This window comes from Mesoplodon mirus (genome assembly GCF_964341445.2).
Source record: "Mesoplodon mirus genome assembly, chromosome: 14".
Lineage (NCBI taxonomy): Eukaryota > Metazoa > Chordata > Mammalia > Artiodactyla > Ziphiidae > Mesoplodon > Mesoplodon mirus.
The window spans coordinates 38,110,490-38,126,301 of NC_138990.1; the positions used below are offsets into that span (position 1 = coordinate 38,110,490).

A 15,812-nucleotide genomic window follows, 5' to 3' on the forward strand; every position below is an offset into this window, starting at 1 on the left:
CTAATTGTTCTCTTTTTGATTAATTCCATAAGGTACATGAGCTGTGGTGGTGCCAAATTTCTGTGCCCCTTCAATGTGGAACATGTGGTCATCAAAGAAGATGTGGGGCCTTATCTTCACCAAGATGGGACCTTTGGGGGCTCCAGCAAGGAAAAGAGCTTCGTCTATCTCTAGACCCCAGCGGCGAAGGGTTTTCAGCATGCGGGCGCCTGAACTGGCTGCACTCCTAGCTGTAACCAGGTAGGTCCTGATAGGGCAACATAACCGTTCATCTTTGGCATAAAACTTCTTTTGCAGTCTGCCTAAATCTTCCAGAAAGCCTTTCAAGGGACCCTGTAAAAGGAACATATGTCACAGCTGTCATCCAGTGAGCCAAAGGAAGTGAACGCTAAAAAGGCAGATGTTTATAAGAACTTATAATACTGCATGAAACATTCAGTATAGACCAGTGATACAATGCTGAAACTCCTTGCATTTATGTGATTATATTTCCTTGTATGGAACCATCCTTGCATTCCTAGAGTAAAACATAGGATGGCCATATAATTTATCATCTAAACACAGATATTTTAAGAGTGAAAGAAGCTTCCATAAAAAGTTGAACCAGGGCAACAGACGTAAACTATCCATGGCAAAATGGGATACTCTGAAAACTCAGTTAATCAGCAAAAGCACTACTCTTTTGATTTACTTTTTGTGAATTGCACATTTTAACATTAGAAAGTGTACTTTTTTATCTTGTTCAGTTCCTTCTTGGCTTGAATCCAGTCTTCTCTATATTTACAATTACTTTATATATCTTCACACTTTTATCTTCAACCTTTCTGAACACTTACTTTTAGCTGTACCTCTAGTATAGAACATAGAATTGGATTTTGCTAAGTGATACAATCTGAAAGTCTTAATTTTTAAAACAAAAGCTGAGTTTGAGGCCATTTCTATTTATCGATATCACAAATGTATGTGATAATGGTTCTGTATTACAATTTGTATTTCATTTTTCACGTTTAAAGGTTTCAAAAGATTGTTCACTGAGTGTCTCTTTTATTTGAACATGTGTGTATATGTGTTTCTTCTAACATTTAGGAAGGTTTGTATTGTTTCCTTCTGTTGGTTACCTTTATAACTTTTTATAGTATCCTCAGTCCTCTATTTTTTTAAATCCAGGATCTGTTATTTTATATAATGAAAAATAATGAAATTAGGGTACTTCTTCATCTTTCTCTTATCCTCTATGTTTTCTTCAATCATTTGATTTTAACTGTTTCATCTTTCTCAGTGTTTGCATTTGAATTATTAAATATTCTTATATTTCTGTCTCTCAGCTTTACATTTTATCCTTTGATCAGCTATTGTAACTGAAGATATCAGTACACCTACTCTTCCTTATAACTTTTTCCTCCATATTTTCCCAGTTTTTAATAGTTAAATAATTTCTACATTGTTAGGGCATATAATATGTGCTTTCTTTTCTGTCACTCTAATCCCTGCAGTTGTTTTAGTTTTAGATCTATGGTGAAATACATTCTATGCCCATTTGTGCCTTTGTGTGTTTGTAGTCACCTACATATTGGCCAAAATGTGTCCTCTTGTATTAGTTTTCTCAAGAATATCTTATGGAAATAATAATCCCTGAGAATATACTATGTTCTTAACTGTTGATCTGTTTCCTTTTTACTTGAATGAGCTTTTGACTGGATATAGAATCTGTGATTTATATTTCCTCTCAACATGATCTTATAAGTAGGGCTCCACTGTGTTTTGCTACTGAGTGCTGCTGTGGAGAAGACTCAGGACAGCCTGATTTTCTTTTCCCCACTTGTGTGTGCAGTGCAGGGTGCCCAAAGAATTATTTCTTTATTTTTGAAGTCAAATAATATTACTAGGGCATGTCTCAGTAATGATTATTCTCTTCTATTTCCCTATAGTATAATGTGGCCTTTAGTTTTTAACCTTTAGTAGTTTAATGTATCCATTAAAATATTCTGATAATTCAGGATGTTTTCTTGCCTTATATTTTGATATGTTTGCATCTTTATATTTATCACACACAACCCTATCCTCCTCCCCCCATAACATAATTTCAGTGTTTTCTTCAGGTATTCTAATTTTGCATATGTTGGATTTTCTTTACCTAGGACCTATTTCTGTCATTTTTCTCTCTAAAATATTATTTTTCTATTTGCTCATTTCCAGAGTTCTACCGTTTAACATTTTATCATCTCTTCCCTGATTTTGGGGATTTCCACTTTATGACCCAACTTTCTTTTAAGTAAATGTTTAGTCACAGTTTTTACCTATACTTTGGCAACTGTTTCTAGGGAGGATCCCACATGCAGCGGAGCGGCTGGGCCCGTGAGCCATGGCCGCTGAGCCTGCACGTCCGGAGCCTGTGCTCCGCAATGGGAGAGGCCACAACAGTGAGAGGCCCGTGTACCGCAAAACAAAAAACAAAAAACAAAAAAACATAAATGGTTAAAAGTAAAAACATAGAAAAGTTGTACCATACAAACATCAGCCCAAAAAAGAAAAAAAAGCTAGAATGTCTGTATGAATATCAGAGAGAGGGCATTGCATAATGAAAAGTGATTAATTTGCCAAGAAGATATAATAATCTTAAATATTTGGGCACCAAACAACAGAAATTAGAAATACATGAAGCAAAAATTATATAATTGAAAGGAATTAATTTCTGCATTATAGAATTAACAAATATATGATAAAGGACTTGTATCCAGAATTGTAATACAAAGAACTTTCAAATCTCAATAATGAAATAAAAAACAACCCAATTCACATGAGCAAGAGATTTGAACAGATATTTTTGCCAAAGAATACATATGATGGCAAATAAGCACTTCATAAGATGTTCAGTATTATCTGTCGTTAGGGTAATGCAAATTAAAGCCACAATGAGATACAATTATGTAACCACCAGAACAGCTCAAAACAAACAAACAAATGAAAAACAACTGACATTACCAAATACTGGCAAGGATGCAGAGCAAAAAATCTTTCATTGGAAATGCAAAGTGGTGTGACCACTTTGGGAAATAGTTTGGTGCTATCTATAAAGTTAAACGTATATTTATCCTGTGACCTAGCAATCCTACTCTGAGGTATTTACCCATGAGAAATGAGATTTTTGTGTTTACACAGAACCCTGTATGCAAATGATTAAAGTAGTTTTATTTATAAATGCCAAAAACTGGAAATGACCTAAATATCCTCCAATAGGTAAATATATGAAAAAATGTGGTACATCCATAGAACAGACTACTACTCAGCAGTAAAAAGGAATGCACTACTGATACAGGGAATGACAAAGATGAATCTCAAATGCATCATTCTAAGTAAAATAAGTCAGATTCAAAAGATTGCATCCTATGGGGCTGTCAATGTGTTTGACAGATCCTGAGGATAGGGGCTAGGATGACTACAAAGAAGCACAGGGAATTTTGTGAGTATTTTGAGTTTGATTTTGGTTTCACGACTATACACATATGTTTGTCAAAACTCTCAGAACCGTGCACTAAAAAAGATGAATTATACTACATATAAAGTATACCTCAACAATTCTGATTAAAACACACACACACACACACACACACACACACACACACACACGGAGATCACTATCCCAGAATGGTGAAATGAGATAGAGATCAAATCAGGAGACATCCATTACTTGTCATGGTACCACATTGGAGGCTTTATAAGCTACAGTGAGAGTGGCTAAATTAATCCTGTCCAGCTGTCCCATTTGCTGGTGACTCTCAGATCTCCTCCATTGGAGACAATTGGGATATTGTCATGATGAAACCATAAGCCCCATGACCAACACTGTTGAAAGCCTTGGTTAGGAATCATATCTCATAACTTCCTTCTCATCAGTGGAAACATCTGGCAAAGCCTGGTCTTTATAGGAAAGCTACCCTTTCTATGTGAAAAATAGCATATTTTTCCACTGTCAGAAGGACCACATTATGAAAACAAGTATGCTTAGTAAAAATTCATTGGGTATTCCTGCAATAAATAGTGTTGAACTTCACAATTTCAGTTGTTTAATGGGAAAAATGATTTAAAATATGGAGAAAAGAACTGATAAGTACAGAATCTAAAAGAAATTTGGATTCTTTCCCTGGGATGAAAAAAAATGGTATTTTAAGATTATCTTGAAATAATTCTTGTTTTGAAGTTTTTTTTTCTTTTTAAGTGCTCTTTTTTAGAGATCTTGAACATTTTAATAATGCTTAAAGGCTAATGTACAATGGGCTCTAAATTTCAGCAAAGCAGACTTACGTAAAATATAACAAAGGATTTTCCTGTCAATAGTAAACTTTGTTAACACTGAACAACTTTTTGACATGAGCTCAAGACTTCTAAAGAAGCTATTTAGGAAGGGACTGTGAAGTTAAACATACACACACAAAAACACTCAGAATTTAAATATCATTTGCTGTAATGTGAGGTGACTTAGTAAAACTTTCATCTTTCAATTAGTCTCTTCCTACTTTTATAAATGTAGTAAAACTAACCATATTTAAGATCTTAAGTTCAAGAAGAGCTAAGAAAAAAAAAGCCCAATTTAAAAGAAAGGCCTAGGTAAGATTCATAGATTAAAACTGAATGATCCATCATTTCATATTCATTTTGGAGAATACTTTGATGTTCAAATCTCCTTTGGTTCAGAAGTTGCAGGTTTTGTTCATTTTAGACCATGACTTTAACACTTTGGTTCATGGATTGATTCCAAAAAACCTAAAATTTTAATTGTTCATACTTTGTACTTGCTTGGAGCTCATTATTTGATTTAATTTAAACTCTCAGTTTTGCAGATTTTTCTCAAATAAGTGCTACCTTTATGGAGTTTAAGGGTACGGACACAGAGGTTCAACAAATGTTTACTGACCTACTGGAAATAACCTTACTATTTTGAGAACTATTATGTAGAAGTGGCTAATTGGTAAGCCGTATTACCTCTGTTACTCATAATTTGGAGGAGATGAACTCTTTCTCATAAGAAGATCATAGAAACATTTCCAAAAGGATAGATAAAAGAACACGAAAATTAAAAAAAAAAGTTGGCAGCAGATGCTTTAAAATGAGGAGTTCATGAAACAAGGGGAGAAAACTACAAAGGATAAGAAGTGAGGAGTGGCCTGCCTACAAAAATTTAAAAGTCATCACAGTGAAGAAATATTTATATTGGTATGTTGGAAAATAAGTAGATCAAAATTAATTAGAGCTCATTGAACCTACCTGAGCAAGAGGCTTATTCTCAAACAGTGCTTCATGTTGAAAGAATTTGTCCAGCCCGTGCTGCTTGGTAATATGGTCAGACTCGTCAGAAAAGAGGACGGCATCCCCATCAAAGGCCACACGGAGCTGTGTGTCACAGTAAGCCATGTCTTTGGCTCCATCAAATATTGTTGCAGAGGTGATCCCTGGAAGACCGTTGGAATTAATTAATACTCTTCTTAGGACCATATGTTTTAGTGTCTATTAAAAAAAAAAGTTCTTCCCAGACCTCGAATTTCCTCTCTCGCTATTACCTGACGACACAACTCTTCTTCACAACCACACATCTCAAAACAGTCATCTTTGTACTGCCTCCGTTTCTGTAAGGGATGGGAAAGTGTACAATGGGTGTAGGATAATCACTGAAGATGTCCACCTCCATGAAGGTGAAAGCTCTAAAAGACAAACTTAAGGGCTGCCACTTGTGGAAACACCTTAGCAGAAAACCCAACAACGACGTAAACCACATAATCCTACGTGAAGGCCAATGGAATGAAACACTAGTGCAGACCTCTTTATTAAGTAGAGAGAGGAAACCAAGTAATACCTTCTTGTATTGCTTCTTGTACTTTTTCAGAATCGTCAGAAAGATCCAAGTTGGTAAGATATGCCTTCAACTAGCCAATGGGGCTATTTCCACCAATCAGACAGAACCGGTCAATTAGTAATCCTATTATCGGGCAAGAAAGACTTTGTTATGTCAGAGACTAAAGACAGTATATACTTACTGGAAATGCAAGTGAAAGTTACCCTAGGAATAAATGAGTGCCTACTGAAGTTTTAGAACTACCTTTGTAGTACCAATATTGAAAAATGTCTCAGCTATTTTATATAATGGTGCATGATAGTTTATGAAGTATATCCAGATAGGCCATGCCAGTTTACTCTCACACAGCTGTTATGGCAGGCATTATTATGCTCATTACAGAAAAGGAAACTGAGACATAAAGACTGTCTAAGCCCAGTGCTTCACATTGACTCTTGTCTAGACTAGAACAGTGTACTTTTCCTTTAGCTATAGCATCCTCACTTGTTGATGGGGCCAGTTAAGATGTGGCTCTGTTTTTAAGTACCATTTTAGTACTTCTTTAGTAACAATACAATAGTAATAGCAAGTAGTGATAACATTTAAACTATTTCCCCAAAACAACAACAAAAGGTGTGAAATTGTCTCTCTTGACTTGAAATTTTAAATGCAGTCATTAGCAGACTAACATTAATATACCATTAAATGCCTTTCAAATCAACAACAGTTAAAAAAACCCACTAGATGTTGGTGAGAGGTTTGTAAAATAAGCACTTACATATACTATGGATGAAAGTATAAATTGGTACAAGCTGTCTAGAAAGTAATTTGATATTTATTGATAAAAGTATTGATAGCTTTTTAGCAGCTTATACCTTTTGACCTAGGATTCCTTTTTTAAAGAGTTTATCCTAAGGGAATAATCTGAAACTCTGATAAAAATTTATGTAGAAAGGTCTCAGCACGGGATTATTTATAAAAGCAAACCATAGTTCCAATGATGTGAGAATAATTAAGGTATAACATTAAGCATATAAGCTATGTACCCATTCAAAGTGTTTTTGGATATATGATAAAACTGGGCAGCTGCAGATGATATAAAGCAGAATTTTGAGCCAGTTGTTGTTGAGCCAGCTAGTCAGTTGTTTATCATCTGCATGGACCAAGAGAGTGGATAGGATCTATCAACAGTTGAAGTGGAAGTGTTTGCCGTGGTATGGACAAAATACTCTCACTTTTTCACTTAAACCAACATTGGGCATAAGTGGCATAAAAGTGTACTCTACAAATCCTTAAATAATATTAATTTAATGATCAGAAATTATTTGATGGTACTGGGGACTTCAGAAATGATGAAAACATTGGCCCTCTCCAGGAGATCACAATTCACTAAGGAGCCAGGCATGTAAACAGATAATTATAATATAGAAAAGACCATAGCAAAGGGAGATACAAATTGCCTTCAGCACCGAGAGAAGGTAACTAACTCTTCAGGTGAAAAGTTGTTATTCCATGAGCAAGGCTGTGCAAGATTGGGCTTTATCTGTTCATTAACAGAATTAGTATGTAAATAAGCAGAATTTCTCATGCTACTAAGCTCAATGGGCTTAGTGTGGTGAGGGATAGATGGACTTAAATCACCTACTAAATCAAATAAGGCTGTTTTGTAAAAATAATAGCTGTCCTTTATTGAGTGATTACACCACTCATCTTTGCTAAAGCTTTAATATACATTCTCTCTTTTCATAGCATAATACTATGAAGACTGCGTTTTTGAAAGGTAAACATATTTTCAACTGTGTATCAGTAAGATGTTGGCCTTATAATTAGGATAATATAATATAAAACTTATAACTTGTAATAGATAGTGATTATTTGTAAATATGCCTTATTTGAGCCTAGAAGTTAAATATGCCAAATTTAAACCTTATTTTGACTTGACATACGCTTAAGACTGGATATGTCACTTAGAAAATGGGCTAAACGTCCCCACATAAGAAGTCAGGTAAATTCATAAGAGGAAAAATGAGGACCTCCCCTTAAAGTCACCAACACACTAATGGAAATGCTATGAAGAGACTAGTGTCAAACCAATTTTCCCTGTAAAGGAATAAAGACAGTTTTGCTGGCATGAGTATGAATTTGATGTGTGGGGAGAGCAGCCGGGGAGAGTCAGATGTTAAGAGTGGAAAGGAAAGGTAAAAACCTTTAAACCTTTAACATGCATCTGTGGTGAGCAAGAAGTCTGATCACACAGAGAAAGCCCTGGGTTGACGGCTCCTTGAAGTCAAGTTCAGAAGTGAAAAACATAAAACAGAGAAATATATTGCAGGACCTGGGATTAAGACTTTGAAATTCACACTTGACAAGTTAAGTCCAGAGCTTTGGGCCCAACTCTGTGCTGAAGTTAAAAATGAACATGGCCTCTCTTGTTCTGACATAGGCAAATAAACATTCCTCACGCAGAAGGGGGTGTCACTATCAGACACTGCATTAGTTAGGCCACAGTGAGCAAAATAACATGGCTTCTCTCTTCCAGAGCAGCGAGCTGTTCTTCCACACGGTATTTATTTTACTTACCATAGTGATTGACGCTGTTTATAAGCCGCACTCCCACTTGGGCATGGTTATTAGTCATCAGAACAATATCAAATAAGTCCTGTTCATCAGGATACAGCTCACGGAGTCTAGCACTGACATGCTGCAGTGCCTGAAGGTTACAAACACAAATGTGTGTAAAGAGGGCCAGGCAAAGTGGGCACTGGGGGTCTGGAGAGAAAGGATCCCATAGGTGTCCAATCCAAGCCCTGAAGACTCTCCACTGAGAGACTGTGGCTCCTTTAAGTCAGGGTTATGCCATTCATTTCAGTATTTTCAGCCTCGCATTAATGTTTACTGAAAGATGGGTAATGTTTGTTGAAAATTGTTACAACATTTGGTTTACTAGAATTATTTCTGTGAGGTACATAGATAGGATCAGGCTAACCCTTTCATGGTTTGTCTATTTTTGTTTTTGATTCATAAAACCTGCCTTTCTTGATCGTCTGATGATTATCTTTGATTGTGAAAAGTATAGGCTGCTTCAAGAATTTTCATGTTATCCTTGTGCAGAGGCCATGCTAATGGTCTCTGTGTTGTTCCAATTTTAGCACATGTGCTGCCAAAGTGAGCATTTTGTATATTTTTTAAAACATGAGTCTTTAGAGTAGGTTTGTGGTTTCCTCTCATGCTTCCACTATGCCTCATAACTACTTTCTACTTACAACATGTGGAGGTGTCGTTTGTTTCTGCCTGGTTATGACGTTATTGTGTAATATTTGTATAAGTTATATAGGGGATCAGAGCTATAAGTGCTATACATTTCAGTGTAAGTTCCAAGAACCTTACTTTCTTTATTAAAGTCATGCCCCTAAGTGCCAAGAGCATCTTGACTTTCTTAATATGCTGTGTTTGGGGCAAGAGCAGCTAAAGTGAATTTAATCTTATTTGAATGGGGTGTTTTATTTCTACTGCTTGGAATCGTAAGCACATTATTGCTTCTGGTTACTGCTCCTTCTATGGAGAGAACAAAAGTTTCTGTTACAGGTCTCAGAATTTGGACTCCACTTAGGGAAGCTCAACATTCCAAATCTAGGGCTGCAGTCCCTCCCTCAACAGTGTGGAAGCTTCTGTGAAAATATAAACTGACCTGGGGAGACTTAAAAAAGGCAAGAATGACAAGGGTGGACTAGGAATTATAAGGAAACCTGGATGAGATCCCAGGGATTAGCATGAGTCCTTCCCTGCCATCCAGAGTCCTGGAGGGCCAAAGACAGCTTTGCAGAGTACCTTGACAAAGCGGAAGGCCGGCCCTGGGGCCAGCACGACATTCTCACTGGAAAGCTGGTACTCCATGTACTTTTCCAGACCCTCTTCCTTGTAGATTTTCCTGCCGGCCACCATGTTGAAGAGTGCACGGGATGACACAGCGATGGTGATGGCATGCTTGGGTTTGGGCTGCAGAGAGGGGCACCGACAGGAGGACGAGTCACACAGACCTGAGGGATCAGGAATGGGCCTCATCCCAGGGCAGGGTGGGAAGGAAACAGTTGGGTCCCAGCTTGGAGGACTGGGATGCTGGAGACAGCCAAGAGCTGGGTCCTGGAGGCTACTGTGCAGAGGGGTAGGTTTAGGGAGGAGAAGCAGGGGGCTGGGTGAACTTCCCTATACCATGGACAGGAGGGAGGCTGAGAGAGGTCCGGCCACGGGGCTGCGAGGAGCTGCAACCCAGGTACCAGGGGAGGCGGGCCCTGCTCACCGGCCTGGGGTGCGAGCAGCTCGATGTCTTCTCGTACAGTGTTCTCACGGATGCCCAGTAGGCATCGTCCTCGTCCTCGTCTTCCTCTCGCTGCCTGACCAGGTCAGGCGTACAGTCTTGATCCAGCTGTGACGGGTAGAGAGCCCTGCGCTCGGCATAGGATTTCCATTCAGTAGGGGGCGTGCGCGGATATTCCCGCTGGTGCGTTTCCCTGGAATCTCGCGAGTCCCGCAACTCTCGTTTGTACGGAGACTCTCGGGTTTCCCGCCCCAGGCCAGGAGACCAGGCGTCGGAATTCCCAGCCTTCTTGGTGCTTCTCCGGGACCCGGTCGGGAGCTGGACCTCCGGGGTCGTGGAAGAACGTGAGTCGAGCGGTGTGGTTGGTGTGGGTGGCGAGGGCTGCGCTGACAGCGGCTTTGGCGGCTCTTGACGGCTAGGGGAGGTGGATGAAGTCCAGGAGGTCGTGGAGCTACTGGGGGGCTGGAGCAAGAAAGTGGGCTTCTGAGTTAGATGCCCGCCTAGGGTCCCCATCCTCATCTCTGCCCAGCTGGAGTCAAGGAGCTGTCCCCTTCTCTGTGTTCCATTCCTAGCTCTTAGGTGGATCCTGGTTCATCTCAGCTCCTTTAAGTAGGGCTTAAAGGGGCTCAGACGTTTCAAGGCTCCATATATAAGACATTTCTGTTACATGGACACAGAGATAGATTGCTTTCATTTCCCCCCAGTTGTGCCACCAGCACCTCACACTTTTTTTTTCTTTTGGAGTAGATAGGGTAGAGGTCCTTTCCCTTGCCCCTAGGTAGCTGGCACATAGCTTGCAAAGTTCTGTCACTTTCTTCACATATACCTGCTCAGTCAGAGACCTTCAGGTAGGACAGAAGGCTTGAGGAAGGGACCTTGCTTGCCACTGCCTCTATCTGTGACCTCCAGTTCACTTGATGAGCAGCTAGACCAGAAGTTCCCACCAGAAGGCTCTGCAGAGCACCTCAGGGGCATCCGTCTGCACATTTGCTCTGTGATTAATGCAGTGAGTGCTGGGAAGGTCAGTAGGCTGGAGAACCAAGTGTCTCCCCATCACCTTCAGAACTTCTTGTGCCAGTGAAGCTCAATTGGAGAGAATCATCTTCTTAATTAGGAACTGGTTCTAGTCATTCTAGAGAAAGGACTCCTTCACTAAGGTATGAGATAGATTATTAAGCATCCATATATTATTCCAGTTTTTGTGATTATTTCACACGTTTCAAAGGACATGTTCTTGGTTAGGTTATTGAGCCAGTCCTCACAGAGACAGATGGTTTGGTTCTCCCAGTGTCTGGGCCTGTGTCACACTCTGCATCCAAAAACTAATTCTCACAACAAACTTTTTCTTCTTATGTGACTAGGCCTAGTTAAGGGCTCAAAGCGTCACACAACCTAATACTCTTCAACAATTTATTTCCTTTGTTGACATTTTCACCCCCTCTTCTGAGTTTTGGGTACTCAATGAATAGTTTTTGAATGTGTGAAGGAAGGAAGGAGAAACCATGGAGTTTAATCACTCAATGTTCAGTTTATAGACCTAGAGATCCTAGGTTTTAATCTAGCTCTATGAGCATTACTAGTGTGAAATCTTAGGCAAGTTACTCTGTGTTTCGGTTTTCTTACTCTGGGGATTGATGGGGGTGGGGGTCTGTGAGGGCTAAGTTAGCTAAAAGGTATAAAGTACACGGAACAGGGCCTGGCGCATGGAAAGCATCAATCTATGTTATTATTATTATTATTATTATTATTATTATTATTATGGCATGTACTCTTCCCTTTCATTCCCATCTCTACCTTAAGACTTGTGTTCTTGCTTCTGGACTCATCTACTGATGGAGCTCTGGTGGATGGGCTCCGTGAAGTTCGAGACCACTGATTTCTCACTAGGTACCCTCGAGAGTCTGTCTTCAGCAAGGTTAATTCTTGTGATCCCTTTCAAGGAGGGAAGAGACCCAGGAGTGTAATACCCCACCACCGAGTCCTCCCACACATATGCTTACGAAACAGCCATGGCAAGCCAAATATAGCAGTGATCAATGAGAAGGCCCCTGCCCTCTATGACGAGTAATTCAGTCTTGGCCCTTGTGTATTATTCTAGCTCTGGCCCAATCCTAACTTCTGTGAGGAGCAGTAAAGTGGGAATCTACCTGGAAGAGCATCCAAAACCAAGAAACAAGTCTGATATCTCATAGTTTTTCACCTGTGACTCCTCTTATGCAGAACTTAGTAGAGTTGAGCATTCTTCCTCCCTTTTCCCCACTTCTGTCCTTAAGGATAAGCTTGTTAGCAGATGCTGAAAAGACATACCCAACATTTTTGACCAGATTACAAAGATGAAGGCTGCCAGTACCTCAACAAGGCTGTAGCGGGGCTCCCAGGCAGCTGCAGAAGAGGGAATAGCGCCCTCTAGCACTGCCTTTGGGAGGAACAGGATGGAGGAGACCATGGAGAGGCAAGTGGAAGCTTCCATCCCCGTATCCTTCCCCTCACCCAGATTGCCTGTGGCTCCCCTCCAAAGTCAGTGGTTTGGTCTCTGCTCACCCTGATCACGGTGATCTGCCAGCCCTGCTCCCACAACAGGCACACGTGAATATAAATACGTATCATGCGGCAGGGGCCAAGAAGCACTTTTCCCTCAGCTGCACAAAGGCAGCGTCTACCCGACGAGTGACCCCACGTGGGGCAGCATCTCAGCGAGTGACGCGGTATGATCATCTGAAAGATGGTGCAGAAGATGGTCAATGCGATGGCCAGACTCCCCTTCCCTCCCTGATTTGAACAAAGGCCAGTCTCCTCCCACAGGCTGAGCACAGGTTTCTACGCCATTTATTCTGCATGAACATTGGGATGTGTGCTGGATGGGTAGGCAGGGGCCAGCTTCTGCTAGTATTTTCTTAACCTCGCCACGAGGACGTTAGGTATCCCTTAATACAAATCTTGATAGCTCAGTCTTTTCCCCCCAAACTCCCCTGCCCGCTAATCTTTTTTTATTATGCTGTCTGCTCTTTAATTCTCTCACCAACTCTGGAGAGGTCAGCTCACCTGAGTGCTCAGACGAACTCCTGATTTCTCAGAATCCTTTCTAGATTTGTCTGCTTCTAGGCTGTCTTTTGAGTACCTCGGTCCAGTCTCATTCTTAATATGGAAACAAAGAATGTTTATTAATTTTTCATCTCGGGACATTAGAAACCTTGGGTTTGGGGAATCAAAGGATAAATGAAAGCTAGAATTTGTCTCTTTGCCACCATCAAAAATATAAATTATAGATATTATTTTTCCTCTGTTCTAACAAGCATGAGTAAAAAGAACACATATCAGACAACTATACAAACAGATTTTTAATATAGAAATTTGTTGGTTTATAGATTTGAGACATGACGCATTTATCATTTACAAAATGGTAACATGGGAAATGCTGTGGGAGAATTTCCCAGAGGTCAGCAGGACTTGGATTTAAATGTGAAGCTGCTCACACGGAACAACTTGTTTTCTCTGTTACTCTGAAGATTGCTACTTATGGAACTTTTTCATTTGCCATGTAGAACTGAAACTTCTCTTGTTTGTTTTATTCATAAACCAATTTCCTGTGGATCTGAGCCTCATCAATAATAGATTTTTTAAATCAAGGACTTTAATCCTATACAGATCAGTCAACAGGCATGTCTTCTATTCATATTCTCTAACTATTCGTAGCATCAAGAGTGAAAAGGGGTCTCTTATGAACAAACTAATAGGGAAGACCATGTAGGGAGCAGAAGAAAATGGCTTATTTCATGGACATCTATTCAAATATTTGTTTTCATTTTCAACTGCAGGAAATACTGTTGTATTGGAGCAGTGTTTCTGTTGTTTCCTGCCAATTCAGTAGCTGTAAGGCAATCAAGATTAGTGTTATTTATCTGTTTAAGGAGCTCAACTTCTAGCATAGACCAAAGTGCTCAGGGGCAGTCTGTTAATCTCTTTATGCTCTGTGCCTTGCACCCAGGAAAAATCTAGTTGATGTTAGTTGAATGACTGAGTCTGTGTCTGAAGAGAATGGCATAGCTGTATAATCCTCAAACTAATCCTAAAATGTTTCCATCAATCCCCTCAACACCATGAAGTCCTGTCACTTACTCCAAAAGCTATTTTAAACCTAGTCCCTCTTCTCCATTCCTGTTCCAGGCCTCAGATCCTTATGGGTCTGCATTCTTAGAATGTAGCTTTTGACCAGATTTCATGGCCTTAAATCCTCTCAACTTCTAGATCCATCTACCCCATTTATTTAGGGTGATATTTCTAAAATGTAAATCTGCTTATGCTTCATTTCTGGATACACTCTTCATTCACTTGGTTAGAGAGACCAGGAGTCTCACGATGTATCCTGTCTTCCTCCAACTTGTGTGCTCTCCATTCTACTCTCTATGTTCTGTTTTTGCCAAATGACTTGTATTTGTCTATATACCACCCTTATATCTTATAACCTCCTTTTCCCTTCAGTGTTCTTCAGAACCAAGCTCAGCACGACGTGGGAGAAGTTCCCAGTATTAAACATTCCTCTGTGTTGCCTGTGTCTTTTGTACATACTTTTACTGAGTACTGAATTGTACTTTGTTTATGTATTCTCTTTCCTACTAGGTTGTGCATTCTTCAAAGATAGCAACTGTGTTTTCGCCTCTTACCACTAACATATGAGCATTTGCTCAGTAAGTGCTGACTTATTGGATGGACTTATACCACATGATTTAATCTCCTTTTTCTCCACTCTTCATGTCCTTTACTTCTCCTTTTGCCTCTATGTGTGCTCATCATCTGAAATTTGATTGCTGCAGAGCATTTCCAGAGGCAAATGATGGACTGATATCTACATTTCCTCAGTTCTTTGGCAAGATTCTGGGACATTCAATTCACTGACCTTTTTCTGTTTCAGAGATGTTTGACTCATTTCTTTAACTATTGAAATTCTTCTGTTGTTATGCAGGTTTTCCTCTCCCCAGCTCCATTTCCTGTTGTTTCTGTTGCTCAGTCTAGGTCTGCATTTAGAATGTCAAATTTATGACATCACATGTGATTCCGTAGTAACTAACTGACTTTCTGAATATGTGACTTAAAAAATAAAAAGAAATAGTATTATTTGAGTGCATCCACTCATAACCATTGTCTGGGTTTTTAGGAATCAATGTCTAAACAATGTTCAAATGTTTAATATGTAGCAATATCAGTATTACTGCTTCCTTCTTTTTAAATCTCTTTAACATTAGTAAGTTACTCATTGTAACAATTCCATTTGTGGCTGTACATTTTCTGGTACTGCCAAAATGAAAGGCAAACTCATTTGTGGACCCGAGCATTTATTATTGTTTATCCTGAGAGATTTTGGAGAACTTTCTGAAAATCTGGAGACTTTTTAACGGCTGAGATCTTGTTCTAGACACAGAGTTTAGACTTGAGTTTAGCTTTAGTGTTTGGTGTTTCTTTCACGATGGAAAGGCCATTTCCATTTGTTAAGTCAAAGCACTTAATGTGGCTAAACATAGTGTGGCAGAATGATACTTGCACTGTTTTTCCTGGTGTTTGCCCCATCTTTAAACGTTCTTAAACACAATCTGTCCCTCTTGTATACACACAGAGAAGAATATGTAAAATCCAGTCCCTGACTCTGGTTTATAACGTCCAGTAATGTTCTTCACT

The 15,812-nt window shown here is 39.5% G+C and overlaps 1 protein-coding gene across 1 annotated transcript; it reads right to left on the reverse strand.

Moving 5' to 3' along the window:
* Positions 1-15,066, reverse strand: NT5C1B (5'-nucleotidase, cytosolic IB; the record flags this gene model as incomplete). The annotated part of the gene is given in 11 exon segments (XM_082642377.1): positions 1-333; positions 5,263-5,447; positions 5,849-5,918; positions 5,922-5,971; positions 8,408-8,537; positions 9,656-9,823; positions 10,125-10,604; positions 11,937-12,074; positions 12,684-12,857; positions 13,185-13,277; positions 15,037-15,066. Coding segments are annotated over 11 exon segments (1,851 nt in total).
* Between the last annotated feature and the right edge of the window lie 746 nt (positions 15,067-15,812).